Source organism: Phyllobates terribilis, unplaced genomic scaffold (genome assembly GCF_046119375.1).
Source record: "Phyllobates terribilis strain yellow unplaced genomic scaffold, ASM4611937v1 Scaffold_14__1_contigs__length_39327217, whole genome shotgun sequence".
NCBI lineage: Eukaryota > Metazoa > Chordata > Amphibia > Anura > Dendrobatidae > Phyllobates > Phyllobates terribilis.
The window spans coordinates 15,213,666-15,240,906 of NW_027362774.1; the positions used below are offsets into that span (position 1 = coordinate 15,213,666).

The 27,241-nt window shown below is 45.8% G+C and overlaps 1 protein-coding gene across 1 annotated transcript in view; it reads right to left on the minus strand.

Moving 5' to 3' along the window:
* Positions 1-27,241, minus strand: part of LOC141175774 (fatty acyl-CoA hydrolase precursor, medium chain-like) — a 151,980-nt gene that overhangs the window by 27,373 nt on the left and 97,366 nt on the right. The window contains exons 5-8 of the mRNA XM_073659708.1: positions 25,148-25,281; positions 10,086-10,239; positions 5,409-5,522; positions 5,051-5,146 (exon numbers count right to left, since the gene is read on the minus strand). Of these exons, the coding sequence (XP_073515809.1) occupies positions 5,051-5,146; positions 5,409-5,522; positions 10,086-10,239; positions 25,148-25,281 (498 nt within the window). The remainder of the gene's footprint in view (positions 1-5,050; positions 5,147-5,408; positions 5,523-10,085; positions 10,240-25,147; positions 25,282-27,241) is intronic.

Consider the following 27,241-nt stretch of genomic DNA (forward strand, 5'->3'; position numbering starts at 1 on the left):
CATACCAGGATGAGGGATGGGGTGCCATGCATACCATGATGAGGGGTACCATACATACCAAGATAGGGATGAGGAGTGCCATGCATATCAGGATTGGGGATGAGGGGTACCATGTATACCAGGATTGGGGAAGAGGAAGCCATGCATACCAGGATGAGGGATTGGGTAGCATACATACCAGGATTGGGGGATGAGGGGTGCCATACATACCAGGATTGGGATGAGGGGTGCCATGTATACCAGGATTGGGGGATGAGGGGTACCATGCATACCAGGATTGGGGGATTAGGGGTACCATGCATACCAGGATAGGAATGTGGGGTAACATGCATATCAGGCTGATGGATGGGATGCCATGCATACCAGGATGAGGGGTACCATGCATACCAGAATAGGGATGAGGGGTATCATGCATACCAGAATAGGAATATGTGGTGCCATGCATACCATGATTGGGGGATGAGGAGTGCCATGCATACCAGGATAGGGATGAGGAGGCCATACATAACAGGATTGAGGATGAGGGAGCCATGCATACCAGGATGAGGGATGGGGTGCCATGCATACCAGAATGAGGGGTACCATGCATACCAGAATAGGGATGAGGGGTACCATGCATACCAGGATGAGGGATGGGGTGCCATTCATACCAGGAGAGGGATGAGGAGTGCCATGCATATCAAGATTGGGGATGAGGGGTACCATGCATACCAGGATTGGGGATGAGGAAGCCATGCATACCAGAATGAGGGATTGGGTACCATACATACCAGGATTGGGGCATGAGGGGTGCCATACATACCAGGATTGGGATGAGGGGTGCCATGTATACCAGGATTGGGGGATGAGGGGTACCATGCATACCAGGATTGGGGGATGAGGGGTACCATGCATACCAGGATTGGGGGGTGAGGGGTGCCATGCATACCAGCACTGGGGATGAGGAGTGCCATGCATACCAGGATAGGAATGCGGCGTAACATGCATACCAGGCTGATGGATGGGGTGCCATGCATACCAGGATGAGGGGTACCATGCATACCAGAATAGGGATGAGGGGTGCCATGCATACCAGAATAGGGATGAGGGGGCAATACATAACAGGACTGGGGATGAGGGAGCCATGAATACCAGGTTGAGGGATGGGGTGCCATGCATACCAGGATGAGGGATGGGTGCCATGCATACCAGGTACAGGGGTGCCATACATGCCAGAATTGGGATGAGGGGTGCCATGCATACCATGATTGGGGGATGAGGAGTGCCATGCATACCAGGATAGGGATGAGGGGGCCATACATAACAGGATTGGGGATGAGGGAGCCATGCATACCAGGATGAGGGATGGGGTGCCATGCATACCAGGATGAGGGATGGGTGCCATGCATACCAGGTAGAGGGGTGCCATACATACCAGAATTGGGATGAGGGGTGCCATGCATACCAGAATAGGGATGAGGGGTACCATGCATACCAGGATGAGGGATGGGGTGCCATGCATACCAGGATGAGGGATGGGGTGCCATGCATACCAGGATGAGGGGTGCCATAAATAACAGAATTGGGATGAGGGGTGCCTGCATACCAGGATTTGGGATGAGGGGTGCCATGCATACCAGGAGAGGGATGAGGGGTACCATGCATACCAGGATAGGGATGAAGGGTACCATGCATACCAGGATAGGGATCTGGGGAGGGCCATGCATACCTGGATTCGGATGAGAGGCCATATATACCAGGATAGGGATGAGGGGTACGATGTATATCAGGATGAGGGATGGGGTGCCATGCATACCAGGATAGGGATGAGGGGTACCATGCATACCAGGATGAGGGGTACCATACATACCAGGATAGGGATGAGGGATGGGGTACCATGCATATCAGGATTGGGTATGAGGGAGCCATGCATACCAGGATAAGGGGTGCCATGCATGCCAGGATTGGGGATGAGGGGTGCCATGCATTCCAGGATTGGGGGTGAGGAGTGCCATGCATACCAGGATTGGGGGTGAGGGGTGCCATGCATGCCAGGATTAAGGATGAGGGGTGCCATGCATACCAGTATTGGGGATGAGGGGTGCCATGCTTACCAGGATTGGGGATGAGGGGTGCCATGCATACATGGATTGGGGATTAGGGGTGCCATTCATACCAGGATTGGGGGTGAGGGGTGCCATGCATACCAGGATTGGAGGCGAGGGGTGCCATGCATTCCAGGATTGGGGGTGAGGGGTGCCATGCATTCCAGGATTGGGGGTGAGGGGTGCCATGCATACCAGGATTGGGGGTGAGGGGTGCCATGCTTACCAGGATTAAGGATGAGGGGTGCCATGCATACCAGTATTGGGGATGAGGGGTGCCATGCTTACCAGGATTGGGGATGAGGGGTGCCATGCATACATGGATTGGGGATTAGGGGTGCCATTCATACCAGGATTGGGGGTGAGGGGTGCCATGCATACCAGGATTGGAGGCGAGGGGTGCCATGCATTCCAGGATTGGGGGTGAGGGGTGCCATGCATTCCAGGATTGGGGGTGAGGGGTGCCATGCATACCAGGATTGAGGGTGAGGGGTGCCATGCATATCAGAAATGGGGGTGAGGGGTGAAATGCATACCAGGATTGGGGGTGAGGGGTGCCATGCATACCAGGATTAGTGGAGAGGGGTGCCATTAATACCAGGATAGGGATGAGGCGTGCCATGCATACTAGGATTGGGGATGAGGGGTGCTATGCATACCAGGATTGGGGGTGAGGGGTGCCATGTATACCAGGATAGTGATGAGGGGTGTTATGCATACCAGGATTGGGGCGAGGGGTGCCATGCATGCCAGGATTGGGGATGAGAGGGGTCATGCATACCAGGATTGGGGGTGAGTGGTGCCATGCATACCAGGATTGGGGGTGAGGGGTGCCATGCATACCAGGATTGGGGGTGAGGGGTGCCATGCATACCAGGATTGGGGATGATGGGTGCCATGCATACCAGGATTGGGGGTGAGGCGTGCCATGCATACCAGGATTGGGGGTGAGGGGTGCCATGCATACCAGGATTGGAGATGAGGGGTGCCATGCATAACAGAATAGTGATGAGGGGTGTTATGCATACCAGGATTGGGGGCGAGGGGTGCCATGCATGCCAGGATTGGGGATGAGAGGGGTCATGCATACCAGGATTGGGGGTGATGGGTGCCATACATACCAGGATTGGGGGTGAGGGGTGCCATGCATACCAGGATTGGGGGTGAGGGGTGCCATGCATACCAGGATTGGGGGTGAGGGGTGCCATGGATTCCAGGATTGGTGATGAGGGGTGCCATGCATACCAGGATTGGGGGTGAGGGGTGCCATGCATACCAGGATTGGGGATGAGGGGTGCCATGCATACCAGGATTGGGGACGAGGGGTGCCATGCATACCAGGATAGGGATGAGGGCAGCACATAACAGGATTGAGGAACAGGATTGGGGTGCACAAATACCAGGATGGGGGCAGCACAAATACCAGGATGGGAGACTAAACCAATAAAAAGCTCGCCACCCGGGCGTAGAATGGGCTCAGTAGATAGTTTTTATATGTATAATCCTGATGACAGGTTCTCCTTATACAACGGAGTTATCACTTTTTCCGGTTCTACAAGAAAAATCCCATCTTCCACCCAAAGAAACGTTCCATTATCTGCAGCTTAAACGCTTTCTCACTTCTCTGTTGAAGAACGAATCGGCACAATACGCCTTTCGAACAAAGATGCCACTTAAATCCCCATGCGCCAGGTACCATCTCTCTCCTCTATGCCCATCTAAACCACACTACCCATAAACGCCACCTTACCTACCCACTGGGAATCTGATATTGGCACCACATTATCTGATGCAGATTGGACTCAGATCTGGGCCTCAACCACACGTGGCCTACTTAAAGAGGTTGTCCACTACTTTTTCATTGGTGAGCTATCCTTTGGATAGGTCATCATTGTCTGACTGGCCGGCGTCCGACACCCGTCACCCCCGCCAATCAGCTGTTATCAGAGTCAGCGTCGGTGGCCACTGACTGTAAACACTCACTTGCGGAGCTGGCCATCTTCTGATAGTGGCCAGGGCTTGGTACTGAACATCCACCTCCTATTCAAATCAATAGGAGGCAGATGTATAGTACCCTGCCGTGGCGACTACTAGTAGACAGCCAGCTGCGCAAGTGAGTACATCTGGCCGGCAGCCACCACTGCCGACATCAATAACAGCTGATAGGTGGGGGTACCTGGTGTTGGATCCCGGCCGATTAGACATTGATGACTTATCCTGAGGATAGGTCATCAATGAGAAGTAGTGGACAACCTCTTTAATATTCTAATGCTGGAAACAATATATAAAGTAATGATGAGATGGTATTTGAGTCCAACCAGATTGGTCGAAGCTGTCCCTAAATATTCCCCTCGATGCTTCAGAGGATGCCAGTCTGAGGGCGACATTTATCACATATCATGGCTTTGCCTCAATGTGCTCAGACACTGGATGAGAGTAAACTTTCTTATTCTCTCAGTCACGGGCCACAATCTTAAGAAAAATCCCTGGGAGGCCCTGCTAAATTTTGGCTACAGTAATCGTACCCCCTTTGCTCTACCACTCCTACGCATACAGGCTTCCACAGCCTCCGATTCTCTGTAACAAACTCTCCCCTCTTCTGCTAGCTGAGACTCCTTTACCTCTTGGGCATACTTCCCTCTCACCCCTATGTCCCCTCTCCTTCTACTTCTTTCATTAGCCATCACCCCCTACTCCTTTCTCTTGTATTGTTTTTACCTATAATCAAAAGTTTATACTTTTGTCGTTTTGTAAAGTTGATTTTTTTTTGTTTGTTCCAAAACTTTCAAAAGACATTTACAGTTAAAAAAAAAAAAAGAAACTCGAACAACAAAGGAGAAAAATATTAGCAGGAAAAGAGATGGAAAAGTAAAACACATTTAGAAATTTGTGCATTTTGGATATTAAACATTGTCCATGTAGTTCCCCAGGGCGGCGATACTGTTGTAGTGCGACACGACACCTACCAGTTTTTTGGTAATATTGTAAATTTCTTCCTCTGATTTCTTCATCAGACAGTCTTTTATGGAGGTGAGATCACAGCCCGAGAACTCCGATATTTTCTGCAGAGAATAATGGTCTTTTATTCAGATATCACATACAGACATTTCAGGACTGTTTTTTTCTCGTTTTATTTTTATCCTTTTTTTTCTTGTTTTTTTTTGATATGGTGAAAACAGCACAATGAGGGCCAGAGGCCACAATTACAAAGAGTGTAAAGTTTATTCGGTTGCACTCTCCTCGCCAACCTCTATTAATATGTAACTGCTCAGACAGACACCGGTGTTATGTCTATTGGGAAAGATGGTGGAAGGTTATAATTACATTTTGGAAGGGGATGAGCTCTTCAGACGTGCTGACCACCAGGCCGGCCATAGCTACGGTTCCGCTCTCTGCGATGGCGCGGTGGAACAGACCTTTTGCTAAAGGAGACGCCACCTAGAACAGGACACAATCCAGGTTATTGTGGTCTTTATTCCATAGATTCTACACATTTATTGTTCTCTTTTTCAGATTTTTTTTGCAGTTTTTGGACATTGACCTGTATTAACTACTATCATGGAACAAAAAATGCTCTATAAAAATTTTCTCATGCATTTGTAAAAATAATGCCCAGGCAAAGTAAACAATGTTTTGCTTGTTTTCACTCTCTTCCCTATAGTCCTCTACTTTCTACTAACCCCCCCTAATCTCTACACCTAGTAAGGAACTCTTCACCTCTCCCTCCATCCTCCCCATCCATCTCACCTCCTCCTCAGAACTATTCCTCAACATACAATCCTGTGTCTCCAAACACAGACAGCCACCTCATGCCCTCTGTACTCCCACCTAATAACACCTTTTGTGCTCCTTCTGACTGCCGGCGATATGTCTCCAAAGCCTGGCCCTCCTCACCACATCTCCACAGTCACTTCGGCCTCCTATCCACGATCTGTCAAACTCTCGCAACCTTTCAAACCTTACACCCATCCCCCCAGCCCCCACTCCCCCAGTCCCACTAATAAGAGCTCTATGGAACACTCGTTCTGTGGCGCCCAGGGGATGGGGACGACTCGGCGCCCGGGCCTTGTTGTTGGTTTTGGGGGATGCCGCGGTGGCCGGCTCCCGGGGCTGTACCCTGGGCCTCTCTTTAAAAGGGTGGATAATTATGGTTATAAGTTTGTGACGCCACCTGTGGTGTCTGGTGAGAATCACCAGCTCTGCGGCAGCCCACTGAGGCCGGTGTTAAGGCAGCCTGCGTGGTATAGCTCCCCACAGGTGGAGCTAGGCCTCAGGGCAGCGGCAAGAAAGGATGCAGGACGGATGGGACCCAGTTGGGTCAGAACAAGAACAGGGACAGACACGATAGTCATTTCAGTACCTTTTACTGATGGTATTCAAGGCACAATCTGGAGCACTGTAGGGTGAAGGGTGCATATGAGGATCCTCCCCAGTGAACGGGTATAGGGCCTCCTGTTTCTTGCCTTTGTGTAGTACGTTTCTGACCTGCCTGGAACTAGGCCTAACTTTGTCTGTGTCCTGCACCGACTGACTTTGTGGTAGGGCCTTCTCTTGGAGTACGCGCTCCCAGCTTGCGGGGCCTCTGTGACTCCTGGCTCTGGTACGTATCAGCTCTTGGGTGATCCTGGGACCTGAAGTCTTCCAGGGGTCTCCGGTTGTCTCTAAAGGGGGGTATACGACCCTGTAGATGCAGACCTGGTGTCCGGTATATGTTTTCTGGGATGAGCTTGTACAGCTCCTCTGCCCCCAATGCTACTCACTCCTCTAGCCTTCGGCCTCGCTCGAGGCCCTCACTAGGCTATACACACTGGCAGCTAGCTGGCTGCTTCTTCTGCCGCTCTCTGAGCGTCGGCAACGCTCCTAGCTCTCTAACTTGGGCTACAACTGAGTCTGACTGTGCTCCACTGCAGGATGGCTTCTGCAGCAGCTCCTCTCAACAGGCTTCCTTCTACAGACTGGATTCTCTCAGACTGGAACTAGCTCTGTCTCCTGAGGAAACTGTTCTCCAGACTAGACTGTCTAGCTCCACCCTCCCTATTTATATCACTAACGGGCTCCCTCTGGTGGTCTGAGGTGGAAGGTGGAGGTGTGTGTGTGCTGTGGGGGCCTCTTGTGGAGGAATCCGTTCATGCACCCCTCTAGGGTCTGTGGCACTCATGCGCAGCAGGGGCACCACAGTTCCTTCTGCAACAAACTTTCTTTCATCACTATCACTGAAACCTGGCTCACCCCCACTGACACAGCCACTCCAGCTGCACTTTCGTATGTTGGATTCCATCTTTCTTACACACCAAGATCCAATGGCAAGCATGGTGGGGGAGTAGGTTTTTTCCAGTCAGACAACAGTTCCTTCACCCGTATCCCACTACCACCCTCCGTTGCTCTCCTATCTTTTGAGATGCACTGTGTGCGCATCTACTCTACCTCTAACCTCCAGCTGGCTGTCATTTACCGCCCCCAGGACAAGGCACCACTTTTTTCGACCACTTCACCACCTGGCTACTTCACTTCCTTTCCGTTGACATCCCCACTATCATCATGGGTGATTTCAACATCCTCATTGACACTTCCCACTCATCTGTCTCTAAGCTTCTATCTCTCACTCCTTCGGCCTTGCTCATTGGTCTACTGCCCCCACTCACAAAGATGGCCACGCACTGGACTTTATCTTCACCCGCCTCTGTTCCCTATATAGCGTCTCTAACTCTCCTCTCCCCCTGTCTGACCACAACCTACACATATTCTCTGCCCTCTCCTCTCCAGGTGCACAATCCCCACTCCACAAACTTGCACACCCTCACAGAAAGACCTTGACCTACATTCACTTTCTGAATCCCTACACTCTCTGACAGATTTCTAACACTTAACATGGATAAAACTGAAGTCATCATCTTTCTACCGTCTCACTCAACCCCTCCATCTGACCTATCCATCATAGTCAACGGCTGCCCACTCTCCCCAGTAACACAAGCTCGCTGCCTCAGGGCATTCCTGGACTTTCATCTCTCCTTCAAACCACATATTCAAGCCTTTTCCACTTCCTGCCGACTCCAACTCAAAAATATCTCCCGGATCCGCACATTCCTCAACCACAAATCTGCAAAAACACTAGTGCACGCCCTCATCATCTCCCGCCTCAACTACTGCAACCTCCTGCTCTGTGGCCTCCCCTCTAACACTCTCGCACCCCTCCAATCTATCCTATACTCTGCTGCTTGACTAATCCACCTGTCCCCCCGCTATTCCCCGGCCTCTCCTCCCTGTCAATCCCTTCACTGGCTACCCATTAACCAGAGACTCCAGTTCAAAACCCTAACCATGGCATACAAAGCCATCCACAACCTGTCTCCTCCATACATCTGTGACCACCGCTCCACCATACCGCTCCACGACCAGCTCTACCCTCACCTACTGTATCCTCACCCATCCCTTGTAGACTGTGAGCCCTCGCGGGCAGGGTCCTCGCTCCACCATACCGCTGCACGACCAGCTCTACCCTCACCTACTATATCCTCACCCATCCCATGTAGATTGTGAGCCCTCGCGGGCAGGGTCCTCGCTCCACCATACCGCTGCATGACTAGCTCTACCCCCACCTACTGTATCCTCACCCATCCCCTGTAGACTGTGAGCCCTCGCGGGCAGGGTCCTCGCTCCACCATACCGCTGCACGACCAACTCTACCCTCACCTACTGTATCCTCACCCATCCCCTGTAGACTGTGAGCCCTCGCGGGCAGGGTCCTCGCTCCACCATACCGCTGCACGACCAACTCTACCCTCACCTACTGTATCCTCACCCATCCCTTGTAGACTGTGAGCCCTCGCGGGCATGGTCCTCGCTCCACCATACCGCTGCACGACCAGCTCTACCCTTACCTACTGTATCCTCACCCATCCCCTGTAGACTGTGAGCCCTCGCGGGCAGGGTCCTCGCTCCACCATACCGCTGCACGACCAGCTCTGCCCCCACCTACTGTATCCTCACCCATCACTTGAAGACTGTGAGCCCTCGCGGGCAGGGTCCTCGCTCCACCATACCGCTGCACGACCAGCTCTGCCCCCACCTACTGTATCCTCACCCATCACTTGAAGACTGTGAGCCCTCGCGGGCAGGGTCCTCGCTCCACCATACCGCTGCACGACCAGCTCTACCCTTACCTACTGTATCCTCACCCATTCCCTGTAGACTGTGAGCCCTCGCGGGCAGGGTCCTCGCTCCACCATACCGCTGCACGACCAACTCTACCCTCACCTACTGTATCCTCACCCATCCCCTGTAGACTGTGAGCCCTCGCGGGCAGGGTCCTCGCTCCACCATGCCGCTGCACGACCAACTCTACCCTCACCTACTGTATCCTCACCCATCCCTTGTAGACTGTGAGCCCTCGCGGGCATGGTCCTCGCTCCACCATACCGCTGCACGACCAGCTCTACCCTTACCTACTGTATCCTCACCCATCCCCTGTAGACTGTGAGCCCTCGCGGGCAGGGTCCTCGCTCCACCATACCGCTGCATGACCAGCTCTGCCCCCACCTACTGTATCCTCACCCATCACTTGAAGACTGTGAGCCCTCGCGGGCAGGGTCCTCGCTCCACCATACCGCTGCACGACCAGCTCTGCCCTCACCTACTGTATCCTCACCCATCCCTTGTAGATTGTGAGCCCTCGCGGGCAGGGTCCTCGCTCCACCATACCACTGCACGACCAGCTCTACCCTCACCTACTGTATCCTCACCCATCCCTTGTAGACTGTGAGCCCTCGCGGGCAGGGTCCTCACTTCTCCTGGACCAGTCATTGACTTGTATTGTTCAAAATTATGGTAATTGTTTGTGCTATGTATACCCCTATCACATGTAAAGTGCCATGGAAAAAATGGGGCTATAAAAATAAATAATAATAATAATAAAAAAGAAGAAGATTACATTAGGATGTCAATGAGCAGACATAGAAGATTTTCCCAGGGATGATAAGTTCACAATTACTGGACAGAACTTACAAGAGCGGAAACACTGATGCCTCCAGCAGATTCACCGAATATAGTGACAGATGAGGGATCACCCCCAAAATCTCCAATATTTTCCTGTATCCATTGGAGGGCGGCAACTTGGTCCAGAAACCCATAATTGCCAGGTAATCTGTTGTCTCCAGTACTGAAAAAAAACAGAGAATAAGTAACATTTATGTAGATTTATTTGAAGTATTCTGTACGGGACAGATATAGATTTTAGGCTTTATTTTTTTATTATGAGTTACATCCTGTAATCCATCCAGAGCTGCACTCACTATTCTGCTGGTGCAGTCACTGTGTACATACATTACATTACTGATCCTGAGTTACATCCTGTATTATACTCCAGAGCTGCACTCACTATTCTGCTGGTGCAGTCACTGTGTAAATACATTACATTACTGATCCCGAGTTACCTCCTGTATTATACTCCAGAGCTGCACTCACTATTCTGATGGTGCAGTCACTGTGTACATACATTACATTACTAATCCTGAGTTACATTCTGTATTATACTCCAGAGCTGCACTCATTATTCTGCTGGTGCAGTCACTGTGTACATAAATTACATTACTGATCCTGAGTTACATCCTGTATTATACTCCAGAGCTGCACTCACTATTCTGCTGGTGCAGTCACTGTGTATATACATTACATTACTGATCCTGAGTTACCTCCTGTATTATACTCCAGAGCTGCACTCACTATTCTGCTGGTGCAGTCACTGTGTACATACATTACATTACTGATCCTGAGTTACATCCTGTATTATACTCCAGAGCTGCACTCACTATTCTGCTGGTGCAGTCACTGTATACATACATTACATTACTGATCCTGAGTTACCTCCTGTATGATACTCCAGAGCTGCACTCACTATTCTGCAGGTGCAGTCACTGTGTACATACATTACATTACTGATCCTGAGTTACATCCTGTATTATACTCCAGAGCTGCACTCACTATTCTGCTGGTGCAGTCACTGTGTATATACATTACATTACTGATCCTGAGTTACCTCCTGTATTATACTCCAGAGCTGCACTCATTATTCTGCTGGTGCAGTCACTGTGTACATACATTACATTACTGATCCTGAGTTACATCCTGTATTATACTCCAGAGCTGCACTCACTATTCTGCTGGTGCAGTCACTGAGTATATACATTACATTACTGATCCTGAGTTACCTCCTGTATTATACCCCAGAGCTGCACTCACTATTCTGCTGGTGCAGTCACTGTGTACATACATTACATTACTGATCCTGAGTTACCTCCTGTATTATACTCCAGAGCTGCACTCACTATTCTGCTGGTGCAGTCACTGTGTACATACATTACTGATCCTGAGTTACATCCTGTGTTATACCCCAGAGCTGCACTCACTATTCTCCTGGTGCAGTCACTGTGTACATACATTACATTACTGATCCTGAGTTACATCCTGTATTATGCTCCAGAGCTGCACTCATTATTCTGCTGCTGCAGTCACTGTGTACATACATTACATTACTGATCCTGAGTTACATCCTGTATTATACTCCAGAGCAGCACTCACTATTCTGCTGGTGCAGTCACTGTGTATATACATTACATTACTGATCCTGAGTTACAGCCTGTATTATACTCCAGAGCTGCACTCACTATTCTGCTGGTGCAGTCACTGTGTACATACATTACATTACTGATCCTGAGTTACCTCCTGCATTATACTCCAGAGCTGGACTCACTATTCTGCTGGTGCAGTCATTGTGTACATACATTACATTACTGATCCTGAGTTACATCCTGTATTATACTCCAGAGGTGCACTCACTATTCTGCTGGTGCAGTCACTGTGTACATACATTACATTACTGATCCTGAGTTACATCCTGTATTATGCTCCAGAGCTGCACTCATTATTCTGCTGCTGCAGTCACTGTGTACATACATTACATTACTGATCCTGAGTTACCTCCTGTATTATACTCCAGAGCTGCACTCACTAGTCTGCTGGTGCAGTCACTGTGTATATACATTACATTACTGATCCTGAGTTACATCCTGTATTATACTCCAGAGCTGCACTCACTATTCTGCTGGTGCAGTCACTGTGTACATACATTACATTACTGATCCTGAGTTACCTCCTGCATTATACTCCAGAGCTGGACTCACTATTCTGCTGGTGCAGTCACTTTGTACATACATTACATTACTGATCCTGAGTTACATCCTGTATTATACTCCAGAGCTGCACTCACTATTCTGCTGGTGCAGTCACTGTGTATATACATTACATTACTGATCCTGAGTTACCTCCTGTATTATACTCCAGAGCTGCACTCACTATTCTGCTGGTGCAGTCACTGTGTACATACATTACATTACTGATCCTGAGTTACATCCTGTATTATACTCCAGAGCTGCACTCATTATTCTGCTGGTGCAGTCACTGTGTACATACATTACATTACTGATCCTGAGTTACATCCTGTATTATACTCCAGAGCTGCACTCACTATTCTGCTGGTGCAGTCACTGTGTATATACATTACATTACTGATCCTGAGTTACCTCCTGTATTATACCCCAGAGCTGCACTCACTATTCTGCTGGTGCAGTCACTGTGTACATACATTACATTACTGATCCTGAGTTACCTCCTGTATTATACTCCAGAGCTGCACTCACTATTCTGCTGGTGCAGTCACTGTGTACATACATTACTGATCCTGAGTTACATCCTGTATTATACTCCAGAGCTGCACTCACTATTCTGCTGGTGCAGTCGCTGTATACATACATTACATTACTGATCCTGAGTCACATCCTGTATTATACTCCAGAGCTGCACTCACTATTCTGCTGGTGCAGTCACTGTATACATACATTACATTACTGATCCTGAGTTACATCCTGTATTATACTCCAGTGCTGCACTCACCATTCTGCTGGTGCAGTCACTGTGTATATACATTACATTACTGATCCTGAGTTACCTCCTGTATTATACCCCAGAGCTGCACTCACTATTCTGCTGGTGCAGTCACTGTGTACATACATTACATTACTGATCCTGAGTTACCTCCTGTATTATACTCCAGAGCTGCACTCACTATTCTGCTGGTGCAGTCACTGTGTACATACATTACTGATCCTGAGTTACCTCCTGTATTATACTCCAGAGCTGCACTCACTATTCTGCTGGTGCAGTCACTGTGTACATACATTACTGATCCTGAGTTACATCCTGTATTATACTCCAGAGCTGCACTCACTATTCTGCTGGTGCAGTCGCTGTATACATACATTACATTACTGATCCTGAGTCACATCCTGTATTATACTCCAGAGCTGCACTCACTATTCTGCTGGTGCAGTCACTGTATACATACATTACATTACTGATCCTGAGTTACATCCTGTATTATACTCCAGTGCTGCACTCACTATTCTGCTGGTGCAGTCAATGTGTGTATACATTACATTACTGATCCTGAGTTACCTCCTGTATTATACTCCAGAGCTGCACTCACTATTCTGCTGGTGCAGTCACTGTGTACATACATTACATTACTGATCCTGAGTTACATCCTGTATTATACTCCAGAGCTGCACTCATTATTCTGCTGGTGCAGTCACTGTGTACATACATTACATTACTGATCCTGAGTTACATCCTGTATTATACTCCAGAGCTGCACTCACTATTCTGCTGGTGCAGTCACTGTGTATATACATTACATTACTGATCCTGAGTTACCTCCTGTATTATACCCCAGAGCTGCACTCACTATTCTGCTGGTGCAGTCACTGTGTACATACATTACATTACTGATCCTGAGTTACATCCTGTATTATACTCCAGAGCTGCACTCACTATTCTGCTGGTGCAGTCACTGTGTACATACATTACTGATCCTGAGTTACATCCTGTGTTATACCCCAGAGCTGCACTCACTATTCTGCTGGTGCAGTCACTGTGTACATACATTACATTACTGATCCTGAGTTACATCCTGTATTATGCTCCAGAGCTGCACTCATTATTCTGCTGCTGCAGTCACTGTGTACATACATTACATTACTGATCCTGAGTTACATCCTGTATTATACTCCAGAGCAGCACTCACTATTCTGCTGGTGCAGTCACTGTGTATATACATTACATTACTGATCCTGAGTTACATCCTGTATTATACTCCAGAGCTGCACTCACTATTATGCTGGTGCAGTCACTGTGTACATACATTACATTACTGATCCTGAGTTACCTCCTGCATTATACTCCAGAGCTGGACTCACTATTCTGCTGGTGCAGTCATTGTGTACATACATTACATTACTGATCCTGAGTTACATCCTGTATTATACTCCAGAGGTGCACTCACTATTCTGCTGGTGCAGTCACTGTGTACATACATTACATTACTGATCCTGAGTTACATCCTGTATTATGCTCCAGAGCTGCACTCATTATTCTGCTGCTGCAGTCACTGTGTACATACATTACATTACTGATCCTGAGTTACCTCCTGTATTATACTCCAGAGCTGCACTCACTATTCTGCTGGTGCAGTCACTGTGTATATACATTACATTACTAATGCTGAGTTACATCCTGTATTATACTCCAGAGCTGCACTCACTATTCTGCTGGTGCAGTCACTGTGTACATACATTACATTACTGATCCTGAGTTACCTCCTGCATTATACTCCAGAGCTGGACTCACTATTCTGCTGGTGCAGTCATTGTGTACATACATTACATTACTGATCCTGAGTTACATCCTGTATTATACTCCAGAGCTGCACTCACTATTCTGCTGGTGCAGTCACTGTGTATATACATTACATTACTGATCCTGAGTTACCTCCTGTATTATACTCCAGAGCTGCACTCACTATTCTGCTGGTGCAGTCACTTCGTACATACATTACATTACTGATCCTGAGTTACATCCTGTATTATACTCCAGAGCTGCACTCATTATTCTGCTGGTGCAGTCAATGTACATACATTACATTACTGATCCTGAGTTACATCCTGTATTATACTCCAGAGCTGCACTCACTATTCTGCTGGTGCAGTCACTGTGTATATACATTACATTACTGATCCTGAGTTACCTCCTGTATTGTACCCCAGAGCTGCACTCACTATTCTGCTGGTGCAGTCACTGTGTACATACATTACATTACTGATCCTGAGTTACCTCCTGTATTATACTCCAGAGCTGCACTCACTATTCTGCTGGTGCAGTCACTGTGTACATACATTACTGATCCTGAGTTACTTCCTGTATTATACTCCAGAGCTGCACTCACTATTCTGCTGGTACAGTCACTGTGTACATACATTACTGATCCTGAGTTACATCCTGTATTATACTCCAGAGCTGCACTCACTATTCTGCTGGTGCAGTCGCTGTATACATACATTACATTACTGATCCTGAGTCACATCCTGTATTATACTCCAGAGCTGCACTCACTATTCTGCTGGTGCAGTCACTGTATACATACATTACATTACTGATCCTGAGTTACATCCTGTATTATACTCCAGTGCTGCACTCACTATTCTGCTGGTGCAGTCACTGTGTGTATACATTACATTACTGATCCTGAGTTACCTCCTGTATTATACTCCAGAGCTGCACTCACTATTCTGCTGGTGCAGTCACTGTGTACATACATTACATTACTGATCCTGAGTTACATCCTGTATAATACTCCAGAGCTGCACTCATTATTCTGCTGGTGCAGTCACTGTGTACATACATTACATTACTGATCCTGAGTTACATCCTGTATTATACTCCAGAGCTGCACTCACTATTCTGCTGGTGCAGTCACTGTGTATATACATTACATTACTGATCCTGAGTTACATCCTGTATAATACTCCAGAGCTGCACTCATTATTCTGCTGGTGCAGTCACTGTGTACATACATTACATTACTGATCCTGAGTTACATCCTGTATTATACTCCAGAGCTGCACTCACTATTCTGCTGGTGCAGTCACTGTGTACATACATTACTGATCCTGAGTTACATCCTGTGTTATACCCCAGAGCTGCACTCACTATTCTGCTGGTGCAGTCACTGTGTACATACATTACATTACTGATCCTGACTTACATCCTGTATTATGCTCCAGAGCTGCACTCATTATTCTGCTGCTGCAGTCACTGTGTACATACATTACATTACTGATCCTGAGTTACATCCTGTATTATACTCCAGAGCAGCACTCACTATTCTGCTGGTGCAGTCACTGTGTATATACATTACATTACTGATCCTGAGTTACATCCTGTATTATACTCCAGAGCTGCACTCACTATTCTGCTGGTGCAGTCACTGTGTACATACATTACATTACTGATCCTGAGTTACCTCCTGCATTATACTCCAGAGCTGGACTCACTATTCTGCTGGTGCAGTCATTGTGTACATACATTACATTACTGATCCTGAGTTACATCCTGTATTATACTCCAGAGGTGCACTCACTATTCTGCTGGTGCAGTCACTGTGTACATACATTACATTACTGATCCTGAGTTACATCCTGTATTATGCTCCAGAGCTGCACTCATTATTCTGCTGCTGCAGTCACTGTGTACATACATTACATTACTGATCCTGAGTTACCTCCTGTATTATACTCCAGAGCTGCACTTACTATTCTGCTGGTGCAGTCACTGTGTATATACATTACATTACTGATCCTGAGTTACATCCTGTATTATACTCCAGAGCTGCACTCACTATTCTGCTGGTGCAGTCACTGTGTACATACATTACATTACTGATCCTGAGTTACCTCCTGCATTATACTCCAGAGCTGGACTCACTATTCTGTTGGTGCAGTCATTGTGTACATACATTACATTACTGATCCTGAGTTACATCCTGTATTATACTCCAGAGCTGCACTCACTATTCTGCTGGTGCAGTCACTGTGTATATACATTACATTACTGATCCTGAGTTACCTCCTGTATTATACTCCAGAGCTGCACTCACTATTCTGCTGGTGCAGTCACTGTGTACATACATTACATTACTGATCCTGAGTTACATCCTGTATTATACTCCAGAGCTGCACTCATTATTCTGCTGGTGCAGTCACTGTGTACATACATTACATTACTGATCCTGAGTTACATCCTGTATTATACTCCAGAGCTGCACTCACTATTCTGCTGGTGCAGTCACTGTGTATATACATTACATTACTGATCCTGAGTTACCTCCTGTATTATACCCCAGAGCTGCACTCACTATTCTGCTGGTGCAGTCACTGTGTACATACATTACATTACTGATCCTGAGTTACCTCCTGTATTATACTCCAGAGCTGCACTCACTATTCTGCTGGTGCAGTCACTGTGTACATACATTACTGATCCTGAGTTACATCCTGTGTTATACCCCAGAGCTGCACTCACTATTCTGCTGGTGCAGTCACTGTGTACATACATTACATTACTGATCCTGAGTTACATCCTGTATTATGCTCCAGAGCTGCACTCATTATTCTGCTGCTGCAGTCACTGTGTACATACATTACATTACTGATCCTGAGTTACATCCTGTATTATACTCCAGAGCAGCACTCACTATTCTGCTGGTGCAGTCACTGTGTATATACAGTCATGGCCAAAAGTATTGAGAATGAGACAAATAGTAATTTTTCCAAAGTTTACTGCTTCATTTTTTGTAATGGCAATTTGCATATACTCCTGAATGTCAAAGAGTGATCAGCTTAACAGCAATTACTGTACTTGCAAAGTCAATATTTGCCCAGAAAATGAACTTTAACCCCCAAACACATTTCAACATCATTGCAGTCCTGCCTTAAAAGGAGCAGCTAACATCGTTTTAGTGATTGATCCATTAACACAGGTGTGGGTGTTGATGAGGACAGGGCTGGCGATCAATCAGTCATGATTAAGTAAGAATGACATCACTGGACACTTTAAAAGGAGGCTGGTTCTTGGTATCATTGTTTCTCTTCAGTTAACCATGGTTATCTCTAAAGAAACACGTGCAGCCATCATTGCACTGCACAAAAATGGCCTAACAGGGAAGAGGATCGCAGCTACAAAGATTGCACCTCAGTCAACAATCTATCGCATCATCAAGAACTTCAAGGAGAGAGCTTCCATTGTTGTCAAAAAGGCTCCAGGGCGCCCAAGAAAGACCAGCAAGCGCCAGGACCGTATCTTAAAACTGTTTCAGCTGCGGGATCGGACTACCAGCAGTGCCGAGCTTGCTCAGGAATGGCAGCAGGCTGGTGTGAGTGCTTCTGCACGCACTGTGAGGCGAAGACGCTTTGAGCAAGGGCTGGTTTCAAGGAGGGCAGCAAAGAAGCCACTTCTCTCCAGAAAAAACATCAGGGACCGACTGATATTCTGCAAAAGGTACAGGGAGTGGACTGCTGAGGACTGGGGCAAAGTCATTTTCTCTGATGAATCCCCTTTTCGATTGTTTGGGACATCTGGAAAACAGCTTATTCGGAGAAGAAGAGGTGAGCGCTACCACCAGTCTTGTCTCATGCCAACTGTAAAGCATCCTGAAACCATTCATGTGTGGGGTTGCTTCTCAGCCAAGGGAATCGGCTCACTCACAGTCTTGCCTAAAAACACAGCCATGAATAAAGAATGGTACCAGAATGTCCTTCAAGAGCAACTTCTCCCAACCGTCCAAGAGCAGTTTGGCGCCCAACAATGCCTTTTCCAGCATGATGGAGCACCTTGCCATAAAGCAAAGGTGATAACTAAATGGCTCATGGAACAAAACATAGAGATTTTGGGTCCATGGCCTGGAAACTCCCCAGATCTTAATCCCATTGAGAACTTGTGGTCAATCATCAAGAGACGGGAGGACAAACAAAAACCAACAAATTCTGGCAAAATGCAAGCATTGATTATGCAAGAATGGACTGCTATCAGTCAGGATTTGGTCCAAAAGTTGATTGAGAGCATGCCAGGGAGAATTACAGAGGTCTTGAAGAAGAAGGGGCAACACTGCAAATATTGACTTGCTGCATTAACTCATTCTAACTGTCAATATAACCTATTGGTACTCATAATATGATTGCAATTATATTTCTGTATGTGATATAAACATCAGACAAACACTAATAAAAACCAGAGGCCAGCAGATCATGTGAAAATATAATTTTGGTGTCATTCTCAAAACTTTTGGCCATGACTGTACATTACATTACTGATCCTGAGTTACATCCTGTATTATACTCCAGAGCTGCACTCACTATTCTGCTGGTGCAGTCACTGTGTACATACATTACATTACTGATCCTGAGTTACCTCCTGCATTATACTCCAGAGCTGGACTCACTATTCTGCTGGTGCAGTAATTGTGTACATACATTACATTACTGATCCTGAGTTACATCCTGTATTATACTCCAGAGGTGCACTCACTATTCTGCTGGTGCAGTCACTGTGTACATACATTACATTACTGATCCTGAGTTTCCTCCTGTATTATACTCCAGAGCTGCACTCGCTATTCTGCTGGTGCAGTCACTGTGTACATACATTACTGATCCTGAGTTACATCCTGTATTATACTCCAGAGCTGCACTCACTATTCTGCTGGTGCAGTCGCTGTATACATACATTACATTACTGATCCTGAGTCACATCCTGTATTATACTCCAGAGCTGCACTCACTATTCTGCTGGTGCAGTCACTGTATACATACATTACATTACTGATCCTGAGTTACATCCTGTATTATACTCCAGTGCTGCACTCACCATTCTGCTGGTGCAGTCACTGTGTATATACATTACATTACTGATCCTGAGTTACCTCCTGTATTATACCCCAGAGCTGCACTCACTATTCTGCTGGTGCAGTCACTGTGTACATACATTACATTACTGATCCTGAGTTACCTCCTGTATTATACTCCAGAGCTGCACTCACTATTCTGCTGGTGCAGTCACTGTGTACATACATTACTGATCCTGAGTTACCTCCTGTATTATACTCTAGAGCTGCACTCACTATTCTGCTGGTGCAGTCACTGTGTACATACATTACTGATCCTGAGTTACATCCTGTATTATACTCCAGAGCTGCACTCACTATTCTGCTGGTGCAGTCGCTGTATACATACATTACATTACTGATCCTGAGTCACATCCTGTATTATACTCCAGAGCTGCACTCACTATTCTGCTGGTGCAGTCACTGTATACATACATTACATTACTGATCCTGAGTTACATCCTGTATTATACTCCAGTGCTGCACTCACTATTCAGCTGGTGCAGTCACTGTGTGTATACATTACATTACTGATCCTGAGTTACCTCCTGTATTATACCCCAGAGCTGCACTCACTATTCTGCTGGTGCAGTCACTGTGTACATACATTACATTACTAATCCTGAGTTACATCCTGTATTATGCTCTAGAGCTGCTCTCATTATTCTGCTGCTGCAGTCACTGTGTACATACATTACATTACTGATCCTGAGTTACATCCTGTATTATACTCCAGAGCTGCATTCACTATTCTGCTAGTGCAGTCACTGTGTACATACATTACAATACTGACCCTGAGTTACATCCTGTATTATACTCCAGAGCTGCACTCACTATTCTGCTGGTGCAGTCACTGTGTACATACATTACATTACTGATCCTGAGTTACATCCTGTATTATACTCCAGAGCTGCACTCACTATTCTGCTGGTGCAGTCACTGTGTATATACATTACATTACTGATCCTGAGTTACCTCCTGTATTATACCCCAGAGCTGCACTCACTATTCTGCTGGTGCAGTCACTGTGTATATACATTACATTACTAATCCTGAGTTACATCCTGTATTATACTCCAGAGCTGCACTCACTATTCTGCTGGTGCAGTCACTGTGTATATACATTACATTACTGATCCTGAGTTACCTCCTGTATTATACCCCAGAGCTGCACTCACTATTCTGCTGGTGCAGTCACTGTGTATATACATTACATTACTGATCCTGAGTTACATCCTGTATTATACTCCAGAGCTGCACTCACTATTCTGCTGGTGCAGTCACTGTGTACATACATTACATTACTGATCCTGAGTTACCTCCTGCATTATACTCCAGAGCTGGACTCACTATTCTGCTGGTGCAGTCATTGTGTACATACATTACATTACTGATCCTGAGTTACATCCTGTATTATACTCCAGAGCTGCACTCACTATTCTGCTGGTGCAGTCACTGTGTATATACATTGCATTACTGATCCTGAGTTACCTCCTGTATTATACCCCAGAGCTGCACTCACTATTCTGCTGGTGCAGTCACTGTGTACATACATTACATTACTGATCCTGAGTTACATCCTGTATTATACTCCAGAGCTGCATTCACTATTCTGCTGGTGCAGTCACTGTGTATATACATTACATTACTGATCCTGAGTTACCTCCTGTATTATACTCCAGAGCTGCACTCACTATTCTGCTGGTGCAGTCACTGTGTACATGCATTACTGATCCTGAGTTACCTCCTGTATTATACTCCAGAGCTGCACTCTCTATTCTGCTGCTGCAGTCACCGTGTACATACATTACATTACTGATCCTGAGTTACCTCCTGTATTATACTCCAGAGCTGCACTCACTATTCTGCTGGTGCAGTCACTGTGCACAAACATTACATTACTGATCCTGAGTTACATCCTGTATTATACTCCAGAGCTGCACTCACTATTCTGCTGGGGCAGTCACTGTGTACATACATTACATTACTGATCCTGAGTTACCTCCTGTATTATACTCCAGAGCTGCACTCACTATTCTGCTGGTGCAGTCACTGTGTACATACATTACATTACTGATCCTGAGTTACCTCCTGTATTATACTCCAGAGCTGCACTCACTATCTGCTGGTGCAGTCACTGTGTACATACATTACATTACTGATCCTGAGTTACCTCCTGTATTATACTCCAGAGCTGCACTCACTATTCTGCTGGTACAGTCACTGTGTACATATATTACATTACTGATCCTGAGTTACCTCCTGTATTATACTCCAGAGCTGCGCTCACTATTCTGCTGGAGCAGCCACTGTGTACATTCATTACATTACTGATCCTGAGTTACATCCTGTATTATACTCCAGAGCTGCACTCACTATTCTGCTGGTGCAGTCACTGTGTACATACATTACATTACTGATCCTGAGTTACATCCTGTATTATACCCCAGAGCTGCACTCACTATTCTGCTGGAGCAGCCACTGTGTACATTCATTACATTACTGATCCTGAGTTACCTCCTGTATTATACTCCAGAGCTGCGCTCACTATTCTGCTGGAGCAGCCACTGTGTACATTCATTACATTACTGATCCTGAGTTACCTCCTGTATTATACTCCAGAGCTGCGCTCACTATTCTGCTGGAGCAGCCACTGTGTACATTCATTACATTACTGATCCTGAGTTACATCCTGTAGTATACTCCAGACCTGCACTCACTATTCTGCTGGTGCAGTCACTGTGTACATACATTACATTACTGATCCTGAGTTACATCCTGTATTATACCCCAGAGCTGCACTCACTATTCTGCTGGTGCAGTCACTGTGTACATACATTACATTACTGATCCTGAGTTACCTCCTGTATTATACTCCAGAGCTGCACTCACTATTCTGCTGGTGCAGTCACTGTGTACATACATTACATTACTGATCCTGAGTTACCTCCTGTATTATACCCCAGAGCTGCACTCACTATTCTGCTGGTGCAGTCACTGTGTACATACATTACATTACTGATCCTGAGTTACATCCTGTATTATACCCCAGAGCTGCACTCACTATTCTGCTGGAGCAGCCACTGTGTACATTCATTACATTACTGATCCTGAGTTACCTCCTGTATTATACTCCAGAGCTGCGCTCACTATTCTGCTGGAGCAGCCACTGTGTACATTCATTACATTACTGATCCTGAGTTACCTCCTGTATTATACTCCAGAGCTGCGCTCACTATTCTGCTGGAGCAGCCACTGTGTACATACATTACATTACTGATCCTGAGTTACCTCCTGTATTATACTCCAGAGCTGCACTCACTATTCTGCTGGTGCAGTCACTGTGTACATACATTACATTACTGATCCTGAGTTACCTCCTGTATTATACTCCAGAGCTGCACTCACTATCTGCTGGTGCAGTCACTGTGTACATACATTACATTACTGATCCTGAGTTACCTCCTGTATTATACTCCAGAGCTGCACTCACTATTCTGCTGGTGCAGTCACTGTGTACATACATTACATTACTGATCCTGAGTTACCTCCTGCATTATACTCCAGAGCTGGACTCACTATTCTGCTGGTGCAGTCATTGTGTACATACATTACATTACTGATCCTGAGTTACATCCTGTATTATACTCCAGAGCTGCACTCACTATTCTGCTGGTGCAGTCACTGTGTATATACATTACATTACTGATCCTGAGTTACCTCCTGTATTATACCCCAGAGCTGCACTCACTATTCTGCTGGTGCAGTCACTGTGTACATACATTACATTACTGATCCTGAGTTACATCCTGTATTATACTCCAGAGCTGCATTCACTATTCTGCTGGTGCAGTCACTGTGTATATACATTACATTACTGATCCTGAGTTACCTCCTGTATTATACTCCAGAGCTGCACTCACTATTCTGCTGGTGCAGTCACTGTGTACATGCATTACTGATCCTGAGTTACCTCCTGTATTATACTCCAGAGCTGCACTCTCTATTCTGCTGCTGCAGTCACTGTGTACATACATTACATTACTGATCCTGAGTTACCTCCTGTATTATACTCCAGAGCTGCACTCACTATTCTGCTGGTGCAGTCACTGTGCACAAACATTACATTACTGATCCTGAGTTACATCCTGTATTATACTCCAGAGCTGCACTCACTATTCTGCTGGGGCAGTCACTGTGTACATACATTACATTACTGATCCTGAGTTACCTCCTGTATTATACTCCAGAGCTGCACTCACTATTCTGCTGGTGCAGTCACTGTGTACATACATTACATTACTGATCCTGAGTTACCTCCTGTATTATACTCCAGAGCTGCACTCACTATTCTGCTGGTACAGTCACTGTGTACATATATTACATTACTGATCCTGAGTTACCTCCTGTATTATACTCCAGAGCTGCGCTCACTATTCTGCTGGAGCAGCCACTGTGTACATTCATTACATTACTGATCCTGAGTTACATCCTGTATTATACTCCAGAGCTGCACTCACTATTCTGCTGGTGCAGTCACTGTGTACATACATTACATTACTGATCCTGAGTTACATCCTGTATTATACCCCAGAGCTGCACTCACTATTCTGCTGGAGCAGCCACTGTGTACATTCATTACATTACTGATCCTGAGTTACCTCCTGTATTATACTCCAGAGCTGCGCTCACTATTCTGCTGGAGCAGCCACTGTGTACATTCATTACATTACTGATCCTGAGTTACCTCCTGTATTATACTCCAGAGCTGCGCTCACTATTCTGCTGGAGCAGCCACTGTGTACATTCATTACATTACTGATCCTGAGTTACATCCTGTAGTATACTCCAGACCTGCACTCACTATTCTGCTGGTGCAGTCACTGTGTACATACATTACATTACTGATCCTGAGTTACATCCTGTATTATACCCCAGAGCTGCACTCACTATTCTGCTGGTGCAGTCACTGTGTACATACATTACATTACTGATCCTGAGTTACCTCCTGTATTATACTCCAGAGCTGCACTCACTATTCTGCTGGTGCAGTCACTGTGTACATACATTACATTACTGATCCTGAGTTACCTCCTGTATTATACCCCAGAGCTGCACTCACTATTCTGCTGGTGCAGTCACTGTGTACATACATTACATTACTTACATTACTGATCCTGTATTGATGGTAAATGATGAATAAAGGAGGATATAAATTGTGGAGGACTGTGAATATCTTTACCTGAAGAACCCCAGGATCCCCAGCCTGTACTGTAGGGACACAACCACTGTGTTCTCATAGGCACTAAGTGCGGAGCCATCAAATATGCCAGCGTGCCCGAACAGCAGCCCACCACCATGTATAAAAGCCATGACCTAGGGGGAAGGGGAACAGAATAACATTTATGGGAAAAGTCATTATTCTTCCAGGGCTCCGCTGGTAACCTTCAAAGAAAACTGCATATAGTGTTATATGGTGCAGCAGATATCGCTCACACACTTCATGTTACAGGTGTCAGAGACATGTAACTAATAAAAAAAGTAGGAAACTAAGGAAAAAGCACAAAAAGACACAAATACTTAGCAGCTACAACTCCTGACAAAAATTCTGGAATCACCGGGCTCGGAGGATGTTCATTCAGTTGTTTTATGTTGTTGAAAAAAAGCAGATCACAGACATGGCACAAAACTAAAGTCATTTCAAATGGCAACTTCAGGGCTTTAAGAAACACTAAAGGAAATCAAGATTAACAATGTGGTACTCAGTAAGGGTAATTTTTTTCAGACCAAGCAGAGGGAAAAAGTTATGGAATCACTCAATTCTGAGGAAAAAATTATGGAATCATGAAAAACAAACACACTAAAGAACACTCCAATACATCACTAGTATTTTGTTGCACCACCTCTGCTTTAATAACAGCTTGCAGTCTCTGAGGCATGGACTTAATGAGTGACAAACAGTACTCTTCATCAATCTGGCTCCAACTTTCTCTGATTGCTGTTGCCAGATCAGCTTTGCAGGTTGGAGCCTTGTCATGGACCATTTTCTTCAACTTCCACAAAAGATTTTCAGTTGGATTGAGATCCGGACTATTTGCAGGCCATGACATTGACCTTATGTGTCTTCTTTCAAGGAATATTTTCACAGTTTTTGCTCTATGGCAGGATGCATTATCATCTTGAAAAATGATGTCATCATCCCCAAACATCCTTTCAATTGATGGGATAAGAAAACTGTCCAAAATATCAATGTAAACTTGGGCATTTATTGAAGATGTAATGACAGCCATCTCCCCAGTGCCTTTACCTGACATGCAGCCCCATATCATCAATGACTGTGGAAATTTGCATGTTCTCTTCATGCAGTCATCTTTATAAATCTCATTGGAACGGCACCAAACAAAAGTTCCAGCATCATCACCTTGCCCAATGCAGATTCGCGATTCATCACTGAATATGACTTTCATCCAGTCATCCACAGTCCACGATTGCTTTTCCTTAGCCCATTGTAACTTTGTTTTTTTCTGTTTAGGTGTTAATGATGGCTTATGTTTAGCTTTTCTGTATGCAAATCCCATTTCCTTTAGGCGGTTTCTTACAGTTCAGTCACAGACATTGACTCCAGTTTCCTCCCATTCATTACTCACTTGTTTTGTTGTGCATTTCCTGTTTTGGAGACATTGATTTAAGTTTCTGGTCTTGGCGCTTTGATGTCTTCCTTGGTCTACCAGTATGTTTGCCTTTAAAAACCTTCCCATGTAGTTTGTATTTGGTCCAGATTTTAGACACAGCTGACTGTGAACAACCAACATCCTTTGCAACATTGCATGATGCTTTACCTTCTTTTAAGAGTTTGTTAATCCTCTCCTTTGTTTAAATTGACATCTCTCGTGTTGGAGCCATGATTCATGACAGTCCACTTGGTGCAACAGCTTTCCAAGGTGTGATCACTCCTTTTTAGATGCAGACTAACGAGCAGATCTAATTTGATGTATGTGTTAATTTTGGAAATGAAAATTTACAGGGTGATTCCATAATTTTTTCCTCAGAATTGAGTGATTCCATCATTTTTTCCCTCTCCTTGGTTTGAAAAAAATTACCCTTATTGAGTACCACATTTTTAATCTTGATTTCTTTTAGTGTTTCTTAAAGTTGCCATTTGAAATGGCTTTAGTTTTGTGCCATGTCTGTGATCTGCTTTTTTTCAACAACATTAAACAACTGAATGAACATCCTCCGAGCCCGGTGATTCCATAATTTTTGCCAGGGGTTGTACAAAGACTGAGACAAGCTATAGTAAACAAGAAATACAAGAAATACTCAAAAAATAGGATTG